Here is a 22407-nt window from a genome sequence, read left to right as displayed (position 1 = left end):
GAAAAAGCAACACACTAACATAAAAGGTTAAATATTACTTGTTTTCATATCATGTATGGCCTTTTAATAAATAAAAGTTTTCAAAAATAAATAAATGAATAAAATATTTCATCAAGTATTCAGGTATTATTACTAAAACCGCCTAGCAACCTAAATCTAAAAATCGGATACGCTTCTCTATATGTAATCATTTATCGATTCCCTCATTCCTTCAGCGTAAAGTCCAGATATTTTAACATAACTTAAAACACTTTTGATAATCTAAACCATTATGTTTTAGTCCCTGTTGCTTATCATTTTCTACATGTACCTTTTCTTGTTATGCCAAGCTATTTGTTATTCCTAGCATATAACTTCTTAAGTTTATTATATAACATTTCTTTTTTCTTTTTTAAAGATGTTATTTTTTATTTATTTGACAGAGACAGAGAGATCACAAGTAGGCAGAGAGGCAGGCAGAGAGAGGTAGAAGCAGGCTCCCTGCTGACCAGAGAGCCCAATGCAGGGCTCAATCCCAGGACCCTGAGACCATGACCTGAGCTGAAGGCAGAGGCTTTACTCACTGAGCCACCCAGGTGCCCCCTCCATGGATTATTTTGAAGCACATCTCAGTCATATCACTTCATCTATAAATATTTCAACTTAAATAGCTAGAAGTCAAACACTTTTTGTCTTTAAAACACCACTGTAAAATCAGTTCTATACCTAAAAATAATTATAATTCCTTCATAATTAAGTATCTGGTCTAAGTTAAAATTCCCTAGTAGTTTAATAAATGTATTTTTACAGTTGATCTTTTCAGGTCCCTATCAAAACAGGGGCTACTCATTACATTTGGTTGATACGTATTTTAAGTGTCTCTTTTTTTTTTTCTCTTTTATCATTTAGTCTTAAATCTCTTTGTTTTGTTCCTTTGCTGAAGAGACTGAGTCATTTATATGTAGAGTTTCCCACATTCTTGATTTTGCTGATTATACCGAATGATGTCCTCTAACATGTTCCCTCTCTCTCCGTATTTGCTGTAAGTCATAAAACAAATTAGTATTAAGAAAAATACAGCTTTTGTGAATATGTACTATTTGCCTGAATTGCTATGTGGATGATTAAAATAAAGGCAATACTTCTAATAGTATTACCTTATCGATGTAAGGTTCGAGATTGATGACACTAAAAAAAGAAAAGAATGTCATGGTTAACTAGAACTGGAGACCTGGGTACTAGTACAGGTCACGAGATGAGAGTAGGCCTTTTAGTTTGTGAACATGGCACTTCACAGATGTGAAGAAAGCAAGTAAAATAATTGCTTTGCTTCCATCAAAAACTCTGAAAATAGATCTAAGGGTAAAACTCAGAAAAAGTCTTTGACAGATTATAATTTGCTCTTGGGCCAATTTTTCCCCTTATTTTCTCATTTAAAGCAGGTCTTTATTGGTGGCTTGTGGAAAAAACATGTTCTGTGCAATAAATAAAATCCAGAAGAAGTCACCACAGTAATGTTTGGCACATATTATTAGATAAATATTTGGCACATATTTGGCACATATTATGTAGATAAACTACAAATTTATTGTTTTTAGAAGGTTGGTTTTATATGAATATTTAAGTAAATAATATAACTCTTCTTAAAAAGGTTTAAAACTAGCACACTGGCTTATCATAAATAAGAGAACTAAAATGCTTTGTAAGTTTTAATATCGTATTACTATATTTGCTTTCCTTTTGATTGCAGGATTTTTAATGCTCTCCTCTTGCTTCCATAACACCACCCTTTTGCTGAGACTGACCTTACCATTCTTATGGTTGCTGTTTGTTTTCCTTCATTAGCTCCTCTTCTGCAATTACTTGAACTTGGTGTTTTGGGGTTTCCCTATTGGCTCTCTTGTCCGCATTGTCTCTGCAGGCAGTAACACTCATTTTCACTCATGGCTTGCTATCTCTGTTCTGTTTATATTGTCTTCTATTGGAGCCTCTCTGTCCACTCTGACCCCCGGGGCCTGAAGCTTAGCAGCCCTCTCTCCTGAGAAAGGTTGGAAGATTTTTAGCTATCACACAGTTTTATCTGTGTTGTTGAAAATTCCTTTTTCTTTTTTTTATTCTTACTAAGAAATTGCTTCTGTTTTAATATTTGAGACCTTTTAGTCTTTCATATTACTTTAAAAATATGTGAAATAGGGGCCCCTGGGTGGCTCAGTGGGTTAAGCCTCTGCCTTCAGCTCAAGTCATGGTCTCAGGGTCCTGGGATCAAGCCCTGCATCGGGCTCTCTGCTCAGTGGGGAGCCTGCTTCCCTTCCCCTTACCCACCCCTCGCCTGTGTCTCTGCCTACTTAGGGTCTCTCTCTCTCTGTCAAATAAATAAATAAAATCTTAAAAAAAAAAAATATGTGAAATAGGGGCACCTGGGTGGCTCAGTCAGTTTAACATCTGTCTTTGGCTCAGGTCTTGATCCCAGCGTCCTGGGATTAAGCCCCAAGTCGAGTCTGGTTCTCTCCTTATCTCTGCCCCTCCCCTGCTTGTGCTCACTTGCTTGTTCTCTCTCTCTAATAAATAATATAAATAAGTGTGTAAGTAAGTAAATAAATAAAAATATGTGAATTGAACATTCCCCCAACAGAGGAGACTGTAACCTATAGTACATGTATAGTAGCCATGTGATTATTCTCCCCTTCTTCTTGGAAATTTATAATTTCCATTCCTGCCAATAATAAATTATTTGTATGCAACTAAAATATTTGAAATGGACAGATTCCCAGTGTGGGTTGGGTGAGTAAGTGGGATAATCATTCCACCAAGAAAGGAGAGATCTGACTTCACCCTCAGATTTTAGCACATCTAATTTCTGGAACAAATTTCTTTGCGTCTTTTTGTCATGAAGGAAAAAAGATATAACAGATGGTATGAAAGCTTTTTAATTTTCTAATATGTGGCATTCATAAAGGCTAGAGATCATACTTTTTCATTCTGTTCTATTTCATTTTTTTTTTTTTTTTTTTTTTTAATTTGACAGAGATCACAAGTAGGCAGAGAGGCAGACAGAGAGAGAGGGGGAAGCAGGCTCCCCGCTGAGCAGAGAGCCCAATGCGGGGCTTGATCCCAGGACCCTGGATCATGACCCGAACTGAAGGCAGAGGCTTTAACCCACTGAGCCACCCAGGTGCCCCTCTATTTCATGTTTTTTAGTGCTGGTCTGGACCCACTAAATTTATATCATGAGTTGCTATTAGGTCATGACCTGTGGCTGTGGTTTAAAAACACTCATACCATAAATCCTTGATTTTACCCCATAGCAAAATACGATATATCAGATCTTCCATATATTCCTTTCAGTTGCTATCAACATATATCACATATGAGATCATCATTATGTTTCCCTTTGACTTCTTTGTCTTATAAAATTTAGATATGATACTAATATATAAGCCTTTTTGTTGTTTTTGTGTTTTTTTTTCCTTTATCATATAGGTTTGGGGGGAGTATGACCTCTGCCTTTATATTTGATTTCTAAACAACTTCTGCTTAAAAAAAAAAAGTATTTTGAAACTATGACAACCTTACAGAAAAGTCACAGGTGAAGTACAAAGAAATTCTTCCACTTTGGAAAGTAGATTGCAGACCTGATGTTACATCACCACTGAAGACTTTGATATGTATTTCCTACAGATAAGGAAGATATTTTTCTGTATAACTACAGCATAACCATAATAAGTGGAAAGTTGATAGAGCAGGAGCTGTGGAATGGGGAGAAAGATAGAACAAAATACAATTAAGTAGAGCTGACAATTTAATGAGTGTTTATGTAAGGGAAAAGAGAAAGACTGTGGCATTGAAAAAAAGCATATCAGCTACCCGTTTGCATGTTTGTGATATATGTGTGGATTGGGAAATGACCTACATTAAAAATGTTTTACTTAACACCTCAGTATGGATGTTCTGTGGGAATATAATTTTAAAATACTGTCTTCTAGGGGCACCAGGGTGGCTCAGATGGTTAAGCATCTGCCTTCAGCCCAGGTCATGATCTTAGGGTCCTGGGATCAAGACCCGCATCAGGCTCCCTGCTCAGTGGGAAGCCTGCTTTCCCCTCTCTCTCTCTGCCGGCCTCTGCCTACTTGTGATCTCTCTCTCTCTCTATCAAATAAATAAATACAATCTTAAAAAAGAATACTGTCTTCTAATAGCAGAAGAAATACTTGACCATGGATTTCATTACTGTTGTTTACTATTAAGATTTATTGTTAAATAATTGGGATTTTGAGTCAAGTAATAGAATGGAAAAGCTTTAATGGGAGAAATGAGATATTTTGGAAATCATCCTAGGTTCTGAGGATAGGATCAGTGAGTTAAGGATATTGAAAGAAAACAAGAGAATTGACATCTTCCATTCTAGCCCTGACCTCCCTGAGGATCCAGTCTTCACAAATTTTCAGTTACTAGAGCTTTTAAACTTATTGCACACATAAACACATCCTTTCTTGACTAGATATCCTATTTCTTTTACCTTCTCCTAAACCAGCACTTTGTCTAGAAACTCCGCATTTATGCTCCCTGCTCTTTACCTGCCCGTATCTAATTGATTTCTACATCTTGGAAAGGGCACAGGAAAAAATTCATTTCATCCTAGCTTTATTGCTAGTGTCTCTGCAATTTTGAGAAAGTCGTCTGGCTTCTTTTGTATTCAGATCAATCTGTGTACATTATGCTGTTTGAACCACATATGATTAGGAGGCTGGTGCTCATAACAAGGCTCTTTGCCTTTTAATCCCTGCTTCACCAGGTGATCTGGGGTGAGTTACTTCTTCATATATCAGTATCCTCAGCTATAAGTATATATATACCTCACAGGGTTGTTTTAAAGATTGAAATATATATATATATATACACACACACACACACACACACACATACACACACATAATGAAGAATAGTGCCTAGAATACAGAAAGGATTAAATATGTGCTAGCTCTTACTACTATTGTTATCAATATGACTTTTTTTGCTTTTGTGCTCAGGTTGTTCTAGCATTTTGTAATACCGCTGTAAGAGTACATCTACCATTTGCTACTCCTCTTCTCTCCATTATTGCCATTTCCCTGTTACTGTTCCAGATTGAGTTATTATGTGAAAAATACTTAGAGTAGTACCTGGCACTTAGTATGCACTAAGTGTTAGCCCTTACTCATTGGTTCTTATGAACGACCTCTCAGGACAGTCAGGTCCTTTCCTTGCCATTAGTGGTTCTCTAAACTTTAATTTCTTCCCCTGCTGCCCAGATTGGTCTTTCCTGGACATTGGTCATATAATGTTTCTCCATTCTGAGACCTGTGGTGCTTAAAAGGAAAGAAACAAAAAATGTTCTTTGATAGAAATATCATATAACTTTCCAGAACCAACTGAAAAACATGGTATTAATAAAGAAGTAAACTTGAATTTTGAAGCAGTGAAAATTTTGTTTTAGGTATGTTAGGGCATTACTTATTAAAACAGTCTTGACTTTTTACAGAAAGAAAAGTTCCTGAAATTCAGGAGGACTTGTTATTTATTTTTAGCCAGCAACTGAAACTAGAATTTTATCTGAAAAACTCCACTGTTCAGTTAAAATAGATTATGAAGGGTAAAGGTCAGAAAGGTTTTATGAGTCTTTTTATGTTAGGAAAATAAACTAATGTATTTCTCCAGGTTTAAATAAGGAAAAAATATAAGTGTTGTTATTTATTCTCTGTGGGCATACTGACAGCTCTCCTGTGTTTTTATCGAAATCTTAAACTTCTCTTTAGAATTTAAATGAAAATAGCTTCGTCTGTCTGAAAAGTAACGTTGTTAGCTTTTTGTTAGAAGAATCAGAAGAGAACTTATCTAATTTCTTAAAGAGAAGTCACTTGTTCTGTGTTCATTTGCATGACCTGCTCCTTAACCCTTTGCTCCACGTCGGCTCTTTTCCTACTTCCAGTATTTTATGGTATCCTGGAGAAAAGTAATTTTCTCCAGTAAAAATTGCACCGGATTTTGTTTGTTAATATTGATAGCTACATAAAGCCGTTTCGCCACAGTTTTAGTTTTCAGATGAGCTCTTAAAATCAGGTTTTAGGTGTTTTTTTAAAAACTTGACTGCAGGAAGTGGCAGAGCAAGAGTTAATGTGTTACACGGAGGGAAGAACAGTCCATCGGGGGTTAAATTGCAGAGTCTAATGGAATAATAACTGGTAGCACCATCTGCTGGCCTACTTCCGCAGAAGGAGTCAGTATTTTTAACGACATCTCTAATATTCATGCTGATGCATTTTGATGCTTTGTGCATTCATTTCTTTCTGTGCTTTGTTGGAATCTGGCTATCTGCTTACAGCTATTGAGGAAACTCAGCTCTTTAGGAGCGGTGTACGGCCTTTTTCATACCTAAATAGGATGAACCGTGGATATAAACTTGCCAAGGCAGAAATGTGTTGATAAATCACAATGTGTGTTTGTGGAGGGTTGTGCATCTCTTGGTTGCAGCTTGCTAAATAGGCCATTTAGGAATCTTCTTTCAATGCTTTTTTCTTGAGCACTGCCTGGGGTGGTGAAAAGCAGAGGGCAAGCCTTTGTCTGACGCCAAAAATGTCTTCAGTGAAGAGGCCAAGAGGAAGGGTAAGTGAAAGCCTGAATGAGTGGGAGGAGGAGGGGTTCTTTGGGCTAAAAGGCTAATGGGATTGAATAACCTTCCTTATTACTGGCTGCTGCTGCGGGAGTCGTACTGCATCGCCATCTTGAGCTTGTTGCTGTTTTCTCGAGTCTCGGTTATTTGTTACAGCCTGTAGGCCTTAAGGTGGCATTTTAGTCAGCGTTCTAAACCCTCCTTCCTTTCCCAGTGCTGCAGCACTGCTATGAACCCTTTGATGAGGCAGGTATAGAAAAGATACCCAGTGAAGCACACTGGAATCAGCATGAGAATGTGTGTGGAGATTCCTGGTGGTTTTTTCCTTTGCTGTAGTCAGAGGCATGTTTACGGGTAAGAGCATAACAAAACTGTGATCTAAGTCTATGGGTGAATGCGTGTTTGAAGAAGAGATTCTTTTTTTAAATGCTGTTCAACTGCTTCCTGTGATATTGCTAAAATATTAATAATTTTAACGTCAAACTGTAAAACTTGGGTTTTTTTTTCCAGAATTGCTTGAGCCAAATGATTATGATATAGAAAGAGAAAAAAATTCACATTTAACTCCTTCACGGAAAAACTAAAACTTTCTCTAATTTTAAGTATGGGAATGTCTGTTTACTAACTAGCTATGTTTCTGCATAGATTGCACATTTAAAAAATGATTTAAGTGATTTCAGGTTCTAGTTCTAATTTCTTGTAAAACAGAGAAGCTTTAGATTTCTAAAAATTATAATAAACCAAGGAGTAGTCACTCTAAATTAAAATTGCTATTTTAAATTTATTAATAATTTTCAGAGTTCTGGAGTCCTGAGGAGGAAAGAAAAGACTTATTTCAAATGCACAGAGTGTTTACAGGACAGAATTTGAATCAACTAATCAAGAACGCTGTGAAAATATCAGTGAATCTACATTATCCTTCTTTAACCTTCATTTTTAAAAGCAGTAGTTGAGCTTTTTATTTTATACCTACACTAATGTCCAGATCAGCAAACTGTTTTAATTTTAAATTTGTTTGTAGCACTCACATACTGGCTCACATATTTTACTTGAAGCATAATTTTAAATGTTTATTTATTTATGTTAATTGTTAATTGTCTTGTTGTACTTTGATACATTGTATAAAAAGTATTCTGATTTCTCTAGCCTCCATCTTCCAAGAAGAGTGATGGTTCTGGGACATATACTAAGTTGCAGAATACCCAGGTGAGGATCATGTCCGAGAAGAAGCAGAGAAAAAAAGTGGAATCAGAAAGCAAGCAAGAAAAGGCTAATCGGATAATATCAGAGGCCATAGCAAAAGCAAAGGAACGTGGGGAACGCAATATTCCTCGAGTAATGAGTCCTGAAAACTTTCCTAGTGCTTCAGTTGAAGGAAAAGAAGAAAAGAAAGGTAGACGGATGAAATCGAAGCCAAAGGACAAAGAGAGCAAAAAAACAAAAACTTGTTCTAAGTTAAAAGAGAAGACGAAAATTGGGTAAGTTGGTTGAGAATTAAATTTAATTCCTTTGAATTTTTTTGTCAAAGCACAGTCTGTTTCATCTTTTACTTTTGATTTGTGTGTAATGTATTAACTTCCTCTTTGAAGTTTTAAGTTGTTAGATTCTGTGTGTACCTTATTTCCTTTTTTGAATGAATTGGGGAATATTCCAAGATTTACTGAATTTTACAATTCTGCTATCATAGCTTATTGTACGTTAATGTTAGTAAAAGGCATTTAAAGTAGGAAAATATTTCATACATAAAATGGAAAAAGGAAAACAAAACCAAACCCATTGTTGTGCCCATTCCAAATTCACTTTCTTTACAGAAAGTGCATTGAAATCTTGGATAAGATTTCTTTACCTCTTAGTTGTACTTCATTGGGCAGCTTATAGTTTGGAAATGTGAGATACAGTCCTTTCTCATAAACCCACAACTTTGGATTAAATGGAATGACAAGAAAACTAAGACCATTTAAATCAACTATGAGGAGCTCTCCGCTCTTCCTGGTCTACTCCCTCACTGTCTTTCTGATTTACTTTATGTAATAAAGAGGCCAGGTAAGGATTTAACGCTCCAAGACAATTATAAGGCCAAGGAATTGTTCTAGAAGGACACATTAATCTTTGGTGTTTTTATTTGACTACTCATCTGATACATTTTCAAAAAATAAAATATAATGTTAATATTTGTGTCATATTTAAATTTTTGCATGCAAGGGTAAAAATAGCCCAAGGTCAACAGTTTAGAATTATTTTTGCAAGAATATTTTGTCATTTTTGAAGGCTTTATGTGAAATTTTAGATAAAGTGTTTAATCAGGTTTTTTTCCACACAAAGTACATAGTAAAGAATTTCTTTATTATTAAAATCTTCATTTGCTTAAGAAATAATTGATACATTATATAGATATGTAGAACTAATACAAATTTGTAAAACAAATTAATTCTCAGCATTTTAAGTGTAGCCACCAAACTGAATTATATTGTCATATCCTGATGCCTTTCAGTCCAAACCATTAAATAACATGGGCTCTCTTGTCATAATAGAGCAGTGACTAATGTTTGTGGTTTTCATATTTTATTTGCAGGCAGCAAAAATGAAATTTGAAAGTTAAATTTGTGCTCCTGTTATATTTAAAGGTTTTGGCATGAAAGTATCTTATTTTTCCAATATTATGTCTTGTTTTAATTAGGAAATCCCATATTTAATCCTTTAATGTATTAAGAACTAGCATAATTTAAGTTTTCTAGTTTCAACTTATATGGAGACATAGGCAAAGTGCTTATATACACTATTTGGACGGGCATTAAAAAAAATAGTGCACAAACCAAGAGAAACTGGTAGGGAAACTTCAAAAGTTACAATAAGTTTAAATTTGGGGGTGCCTGGGTGGCTCAGTGGGTTAAAGCCTCTGCCTTCAGCTCGGGTCATGATCATAGGATCCTGGGATCGAGCCCCACATGGGGCTCTCTGCTCTGGAGGGAGCCTGCTTCCTCCTCTCTCTCTCTCTCTCTCTCTCTCTCTCTCTCTGCCTGCCTCTCTGCCTACTTGTGATCTCTGTCAAATAAATAAATAAAATATTAAAAAAAAAAAAGTTTAAATTTAGGAGGGAATAGGTAGAGGCAAAAGATACCAGAAGTGAATGTGTTTGTACAGGAATTCAGTAAAGTGTCAGGATATAATATCAATGCACAGAAATCAGTTGCGTTTCTCTACATCAAGAAAAACAATGGGGGCGCCTGGGTGGCTCAGTGGGTTAAGCCGCTGCCTTCGGCTCAGGTCATGATCTCAGGGTCCTGGGATCGAGCCCCGCATCGGGCTCTCTGCTCAGCAGGGAGCCTGCTTCCTCCTCTCTCTCTACCTGCCTCTCTGCCTGCTTGTGATCTCTCTCTCTCTGTCAAATAAATAAATAAATAAAATCTTTAAAAAAAAAAAAAAGAAAAACAATGTATATAAGGGGAAATTAGAAACAATCATAACAGAGAGAAACTGGATTTTTGAAACATGTGAATATGGTAGGGAGTAGTAATATATTGCAGTAGAATGACTTATTCTGTGACTTTATATTTTTGTTAGAAATATGTAGATTATTAATAACATTTTAATATTGCACAGCATTGATCAATTTAGTAGTTGTGTTTAGAGTGTTCTTGAGAAAATAGGTGAAAATTGTATTAGAAAGATAAATACATGGCAAGACACTGAGCAGTTGCCAGAGAAAAACTTACTGAGAGTGTAAGAGCATCCTTTTGATAGAGGAATTTATAAGTTGCAGCCCCATAAAGTAAAATGGAGGTTTGCCTTATATATTTATAAGCTGTTGCAGTAAAACAATGACTTCTTGGTCATCTTTATCAGATAAAGATTGTCATGTTGGAGGAACATAGTTGGAAATGAAATTCATTAAAACCTAGAGTTCCTATCCTAGTCAATTGAAATGTTACTGTACTTTCCAATAAGCTGGTATATTTAAATTTTGAATTTGACAATTCTTAAATTTCTGTGAAGTCATTTAAATAGTTAAGTTTAGGTTGTGTAATTTTAATTAACAGTATTTTATGATATATTAAACATTTTTGTGTGTGAAAATTTTATTTTTGTTCATTTGAGAAGAATTGGGCTATTGCCACTATCAAAAGACAAATACCAGATAAAGTTGAAGGGAATGTATGCTGGAGCTTAACCGCCAGCAGTGAAACAGAAATTCTGAGAGTAGCTACATTTGTAAACACTAAGCTATGGTTGATGTATAGTCAGAGCTGCTGGTCATTTCACCCACACGTGTAGTTTGATACGGAGAAAGAGGAAAACTAGTACTGCTTCTGCTTGCTAGTGTGTTTGAAACCTTTTTATCATTTCTGCTACTCTTGTAGATTAATTTTTTAAAAAATACAAGGAGAAAAGGGCCCTTTTCTGAGCACTTGAGTACAGTCTCATTTCATCTTTACACCTCTGTGAGTTACATTGTCACACAGTGTGCTAATTGGGTTAGGATCGTTGGCTTTGGAGCCAGGAGCATTTGTTCAAATCCCAGTTTTGTCACCTACAAGCAGTGTGACCCTGGACAAATACTTAATTTCTCCAACCTTTAATTTATTAATTAATTTCTTCAACCTTTAATTTCTTCCAACCTTTAATTTCTTCCTGTGTAAAAAGGGGATAATGATAGTACTTGCCTCATGGTGTTATTTTGGGGATGAAATGATTTAACAGCATTTAAAGCATATGGAGCAGTACCTGGAATTTAATAAACGTTAGTCGTTATCCTCTGAAATCATAAATAGCATGCAGCTATTTAGGGAGAAGGCTGCCGCCAGGAGTCACACCCCTTTCTTCAAGCCTAAAGTTTCACTGGTCTGCCTGAGTTCTCTTTCCATTAAGGCTCTTTTCCAAGATAGGACCAGTTAAAAAGTTAGGCAGAACAGTGCTCACTTCGGTAGCACGTCTACTTTAAAAAAAAAATCAAGCAGAAAAACTAAAACAGTTGCTAATTGTTAAGAGGGGTAGTAGTTTAACTTATTAATGGCTTTTTTCATATGAGCATGCTTCTGTTTATCAGGTAGCTAGGGTAGCATTTAGGAGAGGTGAATTTTGTTTGCAATTTGCAATTATGTGGAAGGGTGTGAGTTGAAATGGAAACGGCAGGTGTAAAATAACGAAGTGAAGTAGGGAAACAGCCTTTTTCTATTTTAATGTTGGTCATGATCTTGGCAGTCAGGTTCTAACAAGCTGCCTTTCAACTAGAGTAGCAGATACTTCTTTAGTATTAAGATGCTCCATGAATGGAATGGAATGAATTTTGTGGAATAAATGAATGAATGAGTAAGAGATTAAATATTAAATGTTACCAAATGGCTGAATTTGATTTGTTAAATCAAAAATAGAAATGGCAAGCTAATCCTTCACTGAAACCACAGGGACATAGCTAATGGTTTAGTAATAGTAGAGCGTTAGAGTCTAAAATAAATTCATTCTAGGGGCGCCTGGGTGGCTCAGTGGGTTAAGCCGCTGCCTTGGGCTCAGGTCATGATCTCAGAGTCCTGGGATCGAGCCCCGCATGGGGCTCTCTGCTCAGCAGGGAGCCTGCTTCCTCCTCTCTCTGCCTGCCTCTCTGCCTGCTTGTGATCTCTCTGTCAAATAAATAAATAAAATCTTTAAAAAAATAAAATAAAATAAAATAAATTCATTCTAAGACTTCGGAATTTTCTTATGGTTCTATCTGAGATTATATAGTAGTATATCACATTTAATAAGAGCATTTTTAAATTTATGGTGTATAACTTTAACATTTAAATTATGTTTCCATGTTGTCAATTAGAACTTACTTCTGTGTGTTACAGATTGTTGGATTGGCATAGGTAGAATGATTTTGGTACTTAAAATATTTTGTGGCCCTATAAATTTAATCAGCCCTTCATGATTAAACTTATTGTTTTCTTTTTTGTATTCATAATTATTCTTTCTATATGCTAGGCATTGGGTGGCTAGAAGTAGCTTTTCTCTTGAGTGAAAGCAGAAAACTCTGAGTTAAGGAGTATTTATCAAATTCAAGCAGAAATTAAGGATGTTGGGACTCATGGGTGGCTCAGTTGGTTGGGCCTCTGCCTTTGTCTCAGGTTATCATTCCAAGGGCCTACGATCGAGTCCTGCATTGGGCTCTTCCCTCAGCCAGGAGCTTGCTTCTCCCTCTGCCTACTGTTCCCCCTGCTTGTGCACATCTCTCTCTCTCTCTCTCTCTCTCGTAAATACATGAATAAAATCTAAAAAAAAAAAAAAGGAAGAAAAATTAAGGACATCATATATAAGGAAAACAATAAAACATAATTCTGAAATTATATTGTGCCCTTTTTTGCTATAGTTTGAGTCCCCAAAAAGAAAGAAGGAAAATAACATTTATTAATTACCTTGCATTGTATATATACATATATATGTATGTGTGTTTTTAAAATAAAACTAACATGTAAGTTTGTCCATATGCATGTCTGTAGAGATACATTTACATCTAAATAAAATATATAAGGGAAAAATGAATTAACAAAATCTGAGGGAAAATATAATGGGTCATCAGAAATTGGGAATTTTCACTTCATAGTCCATGTTAATAAAGTAACAAATGAGACCCTGATTGCATGTATTCAAAATAAGAATTTAATATCTGGATAAAATACAAATATATTAATTAATTGTTTCTTGGCATCTGACAAAAAAAACCCTGAAAAATATATGGTATAAATTTATTACATTTTTTAAGGTTATTAATCATATGCAATTAGTAGTCTTTAGAGGTTCTATCATTTTTAAATGTCAAGCAGGTAAAATGTTTTATTGACTTCCCTCCTTACATCTAAGCTCAAACTCAGTGAAAATCTGAAACACATTCATCTGTAGAAAGAATTGATACGGCCTATAATATTTGTTATGAATTCAATGAAGATTTGCAGTTCCATTTTTAAGAACTATACCTTTACATAAAATGTGTATTAGTAAGGTCTGTCGTTAGCAAATAATGTGTTGTATTTCATTGAATCTAAGATATCATTGATTATAAGGCATGCCATTATTTTTTTTTAAAGATTTTATTTATTTATTTGACAGAGGTCACAAGTAGAGAGGTAGGCAGAGAGAGGGGGAAGCAGGCTTCCCGTGGAGCAGAGAGCCCAATGTGGGGCTCGATCCCAGGACCCTGGGATCATGACCTGAGCCGAAGGCAGAGGCTTAACCCACTGAGCCACCCAGGCGCCCCAAGGCATGCCATTATTTTATGTGTCAGTAAGAAAGAAAAAAAAATATTGCCAGTTAAAACTATGGCACGTGTTTGAGTATTAAATGAATCTTGATTTCATAGATGTTAATATATGGGGAAAATAATATGTATCTTAGAACCATGGACATAAAGTTTTTGATTTAATGCTCCTACTCGGTCCATATTTTTCAACGTAAACACCCTTTTCTCTTTTTAAAAAAGAAGTAATTTTTAGGAATAAGAAACTTTGTTAATATATTGACCATGATTATTAATACCTAGCTAATACTTGTATCCCTAGTAACTGTATGAAACGACTCAGTGAATTCAACTTTTTAAAAAAAATCCTATCTGCCCTTAAACAGGAAGTAATTTATAGTCCAAGTTACCAAAAGCATACAAGACAATGTTACTTTCACAAACTGAAGGATTAACTAAAATAAAGGACCCTTTTAAAACTTGCTTTTCCCAGAGGAGTTTAAGCTGGAGTCTTGAGTTGACCCTTAAAATGGAGAAATTTCACCAGATTTAAAGTGGTTTTTTTTTTTTTTAAGTTTATATTTTATGACTTTAAAAATAGCCACAGTGGGGGCGCCTGGGTGGCTCAGTGGGTTAAAGCCTCTGTCTTCAGCTCGTGTCATGATTCCAGGGTCCTGGGATTGAGCCCCGCATCGGTCCCTCTGCTCGGCAGGGAGCCCGCTTCCTCCTCTCTCTCTCTGCCTGCCTCGCTGCCTACCTGTGATTTCTATCTGTCAAATAAAAATAAATAAATAAATAAAAAATAAAAAAAATCTTAAAAAAAAAATAGCCACAGTGTCTTTCATTTGGCTTGCAAAAAAAAAAAAAAAAAAAATATTGTGAAATAGTATTTTTGCTTGTTCCCGTCACTTATGATGAATTGGATGCATTAATTACAACAAATGGACTAATTGGGGAAGATTCATTGTTTGTCCAATTATTGCAATGAGAGAATCAACAGGGGGCAATTACAGATTGACACTGGAGAATGGAGCTTGTTACCCAGCCTCTACTAGTAAACATGTGGGCAGGATTCAGATGAGTGCATAAATTACATCTGAAAATCAAATATAGATGTCAAGTATAAACACGGAGGTTTCCTAGTGCAAATGAATTAACATTTCAAATTTATACTTAGTTTGAAATTGCCCTTTGCTGTGTGAAACAAGCTATGTTTTGCTATTTAGTCCTTTTACTTGCCAGAGTGTCTGTTGCTGCAATTTGCTAACGTTGATAACAGAGCCCTTTAATGTTTTAGAAAAACAAAACTTGCAAAAAGCCCTTATTATTCATATATTCTGTATTTGGCACTTTACTTAGGTGATATTTCTAAGAATAGCAAACTGTCAGTTTATTTGAAGAAGGTATCTATAATGAACTTCTAGTTTCATTTATAATGATATTTTATAATTCGTATAGTAGACTCTGTGATCCTGGTTGGAAGAATGGAATGCTCTTTGGTAATTGGGTATTTTACTCAGCTGATTTCATTTTACTTTTCTACTTTTGGATTATCTGATTTCTCTCACATAATATTTATGGCAAACATTTGTCATAATACAGGCAGTAGAGGTTTCTGGATGTTTGAAAATCAGATAAACTTTAACCTTAATAGTTTACTAAGAGATAATAATGGTTTCATATTTGTCGGTACCCATTAAACTATGTATATTTATTGACCGTAAGTATCTGCTGACTGGTTGAAATACAGTGTTATTTTATTATAAAATCAGTAAGATATTGGAGATAGTAGAGAATAAAGAGACCTTTGTTGACCTTTACTAAACTTGAGAGTTGGGCATTTTATTTCACCTTTTGGAGCTAAACCTTCCATATTAGTATATTGGGACTAGCACCTTATCTATCTCAGCGTTTTTCTCAGGATCAACCAAGATACTGTAGGCAAAAGCACTTTGGTGTGTTTTAAGTGCTCTATAAATATAAAATCATTACATTATCCTGAATATTTGTTTTTAGAGTTTTCTATGATAGTAACCCTGAATCAGTGGTTCCCAAACCTGGTGGAACATCAGAATCTTTTAAGGGAATATTTTAGAAGTCTGATTGGAAGCCCACTTAACTAGATCAGAAATCTGAGGTTGGGACCTGCACATCTGTATTTTTCTTTCTCTTTTTCTTTTTTTTTTTTTTCCCCCCACTTTTTACTTTGAACTAATCTCAGAATTGCAGAAATAGGTCAGAGTTCCTTTAGGCCCTTCACCCAGCTTCCTCAAATGTTAACATCTTATATAACCAAAGCACGATTATCAAAAACCCAGAAAAAAACACTTGTGCAATTCTATTAACTTTGATACCTCACGCACATTTTGTTAGTTGTTCCATTGTTTTGGCCAAGACCCTGCATTTCACAGTTTTGTCATCCCTCCTTACACTCCTCCAATTTGGGATGACTCCTCAGTCTCTGTGTTTTGTAAAAACTTTTTTTTTTTTTTTTTTTTTTTTTTTGTAGAATGCCTCTCTGTTTGGGTTTGTCTGATAATTTCTGATTAGGAATCCTTATTTTTAACAGACAGCCTTCTAATGTAGCCTACCTCTCACACATTTAGGAATTACTCATCAATATCAACCTAATCTTTGTTCCCCTTTGTAGTGTCCCCTATATGCCATTTTAGAACTGTACAATAAGCCAGTATGACTTCATTGTTTTCAAGAATCAGTGTTCCGTGTTAGCAACCCTAGTTTTTAAATCTTAAAATATGTCTGTATTTTACTCAGAAATAGATCAGTGAAGCATGACTTAATGTTTTAGAATCGCCTTTTTCCTACCATGGAAATGTACCATTTTTTAACAGAAAGGACATGTGTAAATATTTTGAACTCTGTAAGGCTTAATAGGAAACTACTATATCTGAAATATCTCTTACAAAGTTAGGATTTTAAAAAGATTTTTGCATAGGTTAAGAATGGTTGATGAGTTTATGAAATGAGGTGCTCTTCCAGGCCTGTAGAACAGCTTGGAAGAAAATATAGAATATATGGAAAATATAATTTAAAAGGTCCTTTTTTGTTTTGAAGAACATTTTCAAGTAATTAGTATAGTGAAGGCTTATTCTAAGGTATCATGGGCTATGTTTTTACTAGGACCTACCCTCTGCTAAAAAGGGTAGGTATCTGAGGTTGATAGGGGGGCACAGCACTTACTAGTACTTCTTTTCTAGAGATTTAGGCAATATTTATCTATAAAAATATTTGAGCAGATGGCAGAATGCATCCCATATATATTTCTAATACCTAATTTTACTTAAGAGTTATCCCTGATCTTGCCACTGAATACCACCTGGGCAGGTGCCTTGGGCTTTATTGGTTAATCACAAGGAGCATCAAGCTTACCCATCAAGGAGGAGGTTTTTACTGGAAGAGGAGACTTCCAGTCTTGTTTCTTGATCTAGAAGCTGGTTACACATTTATGTTCATTTCAGAAAATACACGAAGCTGTTCTCTTTTGATGTGTGCACTTTTCTGAACTTACATAATACTTTCATATTAGAAGACAGGTTTAGGAGAAGTGAGGGGTTGCCTTTGGGAACATTTTGAGAGCTTCAGTTCAAGCTCTGGAGTGAGGCATACGTAATTTTTATCTCTAGTCTTACTTTCGGTGTGACTTTGAGCAAGGCATTTAACTTTCCTCAGCCGCCATTTCCTTATAAAATGCTTGTATTCACTTCTTGGAATGGTATGAACATGAAATGAGAGAATGCATGTTAAAGTCAACAGAGACCGCCTCCATAAACAATGGCTAAATGGAAGCTTTGAAGATGTAAAGGAGTTCCAAGAGGTCAGATAACCATGGGTTGAGGACTGAAAATGAAACAGTCCATATAGGCAGACGGGGAGGAGGAAGAACAAGATCCTGTGATATGTAACAGTAGATAGGACCTCAAGGGAGAGTTTTTTGTTGTTGTTGTTGTTGTTGTTGTTGTTTTTAAAGATTTTATTTATTTATTTGACACAGAGAGAGAGATCACAATTAGGCAGAGAGGGAGGCAGAGAGAGAGAGGGATGCAGGCTCCCCGCTGAGCAGAGAGCCCAGATGTGGGGCCCGATCCCAGGACACTGAGATCACGACCCGAGCTAAAGGCAGAGGCTTAACCCACTGAGCCACCCAGGCGCCACAAGAGAGAGTTTTATGTTAGCAGGGAAACCCGATTAAGGAAAAGAGACCAGAAGAGGGAAGAAGTGACCAGTGAAAGTGGTGAGAGGGAATGAAATATAAGCATGGTTGGTTCCTTCATGTTGTTTCAGGAGATCTTTTCGTTCTCCCTCTGAGTTCCTGGGTCCAACATGAGCTGCGTTTGTACTCTTACTTGCTTTCTTCATGTAGTCCAAAGAATGCAAGTGAGATACCCAGTAAAAATCATCCTTCTCCTGTTGAAGGTGGTAATCATGCCATACAAGAATCATGTAGGAGTGACTCTTTCCAGAGGTTTCTTGCCTCGTATCCAGTCATCCAGTCAGTGACCATGTCTGTTGATTGTGCCTCCATAATAAAGTTATGCTTTTCTTCTTCACCTCCCATCCACACAGCGTGGCCCTGTGTTGCACTCTTCATGCCTCACTCGAGTTGTCATTTGCCTGACTGCTGGTTTCCCTGCCTTGCGTTTCTCTTCTTCTGGTTGCATTGCTCTCTTGTTTGAAATTCTTCCCCCCACCAATTTTTTTGAGGTATAATTGACGTATAACATTGTGTATTCATTTAAGGTGTACAACCCAATAATCTGACACACGTTCCTATCGCAGAACTGTCGCCATCACCTCACTAGTTACAAATTTTTTTTTCTCATGACGAGAACTTTGAAGATTCACTCTCCTGGCAACTTTCAAATACACAATGCAGTATTGTTAACAATGATCACCGTGCTGTATGTTAAATCCGTAGAACTTATTTGTGTAAAATTCTCACAGCTTCCAAATGCTGTATTACTTTTTTTCATGTATTCAGAATGTCTCCGAGCTGTTTGTTGTCAGTGGTGAACAAGACATTCTGTTTCAGTTCCTGCCCTGCGGAGCTTAAACGCTGGCCTTAAGCTAAAATGTTAACTCCTTACATGTCATACAGGATCTTCTGTGATCGTCAGCCTGTCTAGATGACCATCTCTCTCTGCTTCCTCCTCCTGCAGTGCTTTGTGGCTCTCTGACCTGCTCCTGTCCCTGTGTATTTCTCTCATTCTTCTCTAATACCCCCCTGCCTGGAATGCACCCTTTGTCTTTCACTACCAGTTGAACTCCCTTTTATCATTCATTTCCTATCTCAAACTTTACCTTTTCTGTAAAGGTACTCCTTTACAGCAGACGGAAGCACTTCTTTTGTGTTCACATTCCATCCAGTACTAACTTCCACTTCTGCTTTTGAACCATGCTCATATTTTAACAATGATACTTTAACATTAGGGACTGTGTCTACTTTATCTTCAAATCCTAGAACCTGGAAGTGTCTGGCATATAATAATTAGAGGTTAGTTCAGAAAGTACCGTGTCAGGACTTTGCTAAGAACTCATTTGCATTATCCCACTTACCTCTCAACAACAGTAGAGGTAGCTATTATAGGATCCCTATTTTCCTAGAAGGGAAACTAAGGCTAAAAGAGATCAAACCATTTGCCAGGTATCTTACAGATAAGCAAATGGTAGAATCACATTTAAAATCTTTGATGCTGGTGCACCTGCGTGGCTCAGTTGTTGAGCATCTGCCTTCAGCTCAGGTCATGATCTCTGGGTTCTGGGACCCTGGGATAGAGCTCTGCATCGGGCTCCCTGCTCAGCGGGAAGCCTGTTTCTCCCTCTCCCACACCCCCTGCTTGTGTTCCCTCTCTCACTGTATCTTTCTCTGTCAAAGACATAAGTAAAATCTTAAAAAAAAAAAAAATCTTTGATGCTATGATTTCAAAGTGTGTGCTCTTAACCTCCAAGTTCTCCCACATTAATAAGTAATTGTTGAAGAAAATTCTTTTATGCTTCTGATACATCATACTTGAAGATGTTTGGGGAAATTTTCTCTGTTTAGAATATAGATATCTAAAATAGAATTTCCCTGATTAGCAATTAGCATGGTTTGTGATTAGTCTGGCGCTTCAAAATCATGCCCTCTCATCTATTGAACCAGAATAAGGAAATGTCAGAGCTCTGTACTTTCTACCTTGATAAGGAAAAAAACTGAAAGCACATTTTCTTTTAAAATATTTGTATTTCATGTGTCTGTGTATACATACGAATATGTATACACACATAAGCATATATATATATATATATATATACACACACATATATATATATGAGAGAGACAGGCAAACTGTGGAAATATTTTTTAAAATGAAAAAAGAGTTTTTAACTCTTTAGGAACATATAGTACAGCTAGGATAATCTGTAGCATAAATGAAATAATTAAAGGACAATTCATTTTTCAAGTGTTTTAAGTAAGGGAGAAATTAGGGAAAAAACAGTCAAGGCTTCTAGGGAATAGGTGGGATATAAGGACATTAAGCGGAATTTGAATTTTGTAAGAGGTAGAAGGGGAGAAAACCTCATTCCAAATCTATAAGACAATAAGTGAATTATTTTAATTACTAAATACGGTTGTAGCACTTGACCTTTTTTCTCTCATCAAAAATAATTGTGAGCTTGAGAAATAAGGGATAGAACTTGAGTGCCTTTCTGTGCTTAAAAGTATGTTAACTGTAACATTGGTTTGTGTTTGTTCCATTAGAATGCAGTTCTTGTCTTGAAAACATCATTATGGATTTCATGATAATTACCCTCTTTGGTTGAACATTCATGTGATATGAAATGGAAAAAAGTTTATCATTGCAATCTTAATATGACAACAAATGGAAAAAGGCAGAGAGTTCATACTGTTTACTCTTTTCCTCTTGAAACAGCAAACTCATTATTACATTGGGTAAGAAACAAAAAAGAAAGAATGAGTCTTCAGATGAGATATCTGATACAGAGCAGATGCCACAGCATACATGCAAAGAGGAAGATTCTCAAGTGAGTACTGCATTTGTTTTCTGAGAAACGAAGCACTGATAGAATTACCTAGACAGCCTAAAACTGCTTTATGGTTATTTATACTATAGTTTAGTAGGAAAACTACATTTTATTAGATGGTAGAACTCGAAGACAGCATTATGATAATATGCTCCTAGTAGTATTACCGTAGAATGTCCAACCTGGGAGGAAACTTACGTACCCTCTCTAAACCCCTTATTTTTCAGACAGTGAAACCAAATCCCGGAGAGGTTAATAGTCCAAAGTCCCTGATAGCTTTTAGCATGGAGAAATATCTAGTGATACTATTCTATACTTATAGAGTGCTTTTGAATGAACTTAAGGATGGAGATCCTAAGTTTTAGAATCACATCCAGTGATAGAGCAAATGGCTCGAATCATTCCTAGAGATAATTCCTTTGGTCTGCTTCTGTCAAAGAAAAGATAACCAGTTATATTAAAAATCCCCTAATGTAGACAAGCATACTGTGCATTTTGCCTTTTTTTTTTAATAGGTGGTTATTCAAACTAACCTTGTGAAGTTTAAAAAAAAAATGTATATATATATAGGGAAGGTCATAATAATTCAGGCCACCCTCTGCTCTCTAATAATTTAAGTACAACTCTAGGCCTTATGGGTGGTGGCAGTTGTTGAATTATGGGGCCAGAAAGCCCCTGAATGGCCTTTCTTCTTCCTTATGCAGCTTCTTATCCAATGGGAGAGTAGTGGCTCAAGGCTCCTGGGCTGCTGCGAGAGTTGAGGTAAGGGCAGTAACTGAGCTCCTAATATTATATGGCCTGGCTTTTTTGTCACATGTTATCCTTCACTCAGGCAGACTTACAGTTACCTTATTCACCATGAGAAAATTCAGTTTAATTTTTACTAGCATAAGGCTGGCCATTTTTCCGTTATGTAATTACCAAACAATGAAATGGTAGAATAGGTTAACGTGCACATTTCTTCCATACCTTTCATTGCAGTGTTAGTTGTTTGATAGGCATGTTGCTTTAACACAAAAATATAAGTGGAGAAGAAAAGAAATATTTTCTAGAAAATGATTACAAATCTGCATTATTGATATATTTAAATGTATAATATGAATGATGGAGAGGTCCGTGTCTTTTTCAACCACCAGGGACCATCAAGATTTGAAAGCCGAAAAAGTAATTTAAGTTTCAGGCTTGGAGTCAGGTGGAAATCTAAAAATCTGAATGTGATAATTAATTTTTTACCTTTAATCTTAATACACAGTATTTCAGTAGTCTGACTGCATTTGCAGACTTCATTTAAAAAAAAAAAACCTGCAGCACATTATATTAGGATTATTATAGGAAACAATGTGTTACCATAACAAAGTATTAGTCATATACAAGTGTATTTCTGACCACTTACGTGAAGTGTTGTGAACTGATCCCTTGAAGCCTCTAAGACAGAAGAAAAAAGCTGGAAAAAAGACATTCGAAGAAAGAATTTTCACTATTTTAAATTGTACTTTGAAAACATTAAGAGAAAGAAAGCCAGAAAAAAAGC

The 22407-nt window shown here is 35.9% G+C and overlaps 1 protein-coding gene across 18 annotated transcripts in view; it reads left to right on the top strand.

The window, feature by feature from the left end:
• Positions 1–22407, top strand: part of CHD9 (chromodomain helicase DNA binding protein 9) — a 222631-nt gene that overhangs the window by 113052 nt on the left and 87172 nt on the right. For 13 of the 18 annotated variants that reach the window (XM_047711790.1, XM_047711799.1, XM_047711795.1 and 10 more), the window contains 2 exons: positions 7772–8103; positions 20765–20876. In XM_047711790.1, coding sequence (XP_047567746.1) covers positions 7772–8103; positions 20765–20876 — 444 coding nt within the window. Of the gene's footprint in view, positions 1–6207; positions 6619–6732; positions 6980–7771; positions 8104–20764; positions 20881–21580; positions 21639–22407 lie in introns of those variants that run through there. The other 5 variants (XM_047711803.1, XM_047711801.1, XM_047711804.1 and 2 more) reach the window with 5 other exon arrangements.

This window comes from Lutra lutra, chromosome 17 (genome assembly GCF_902655055.1).
Source record: "Lutra lutra chromosome 17, mLutLut1.2, whole genome shotgun sequence".
NCBI classification, from domain to species: domain Eukaryota; kingdom Metazoa; phylum Chordata; class Mammalia; order Carnivora; family Mustelidae; genus Lutra; species Lutra lutra.
The sequence above is the reverse complement of the archived record's forward strand: the minus strand, read 5'-3'. Positions and strand labels throughout refer to the sequence as shown.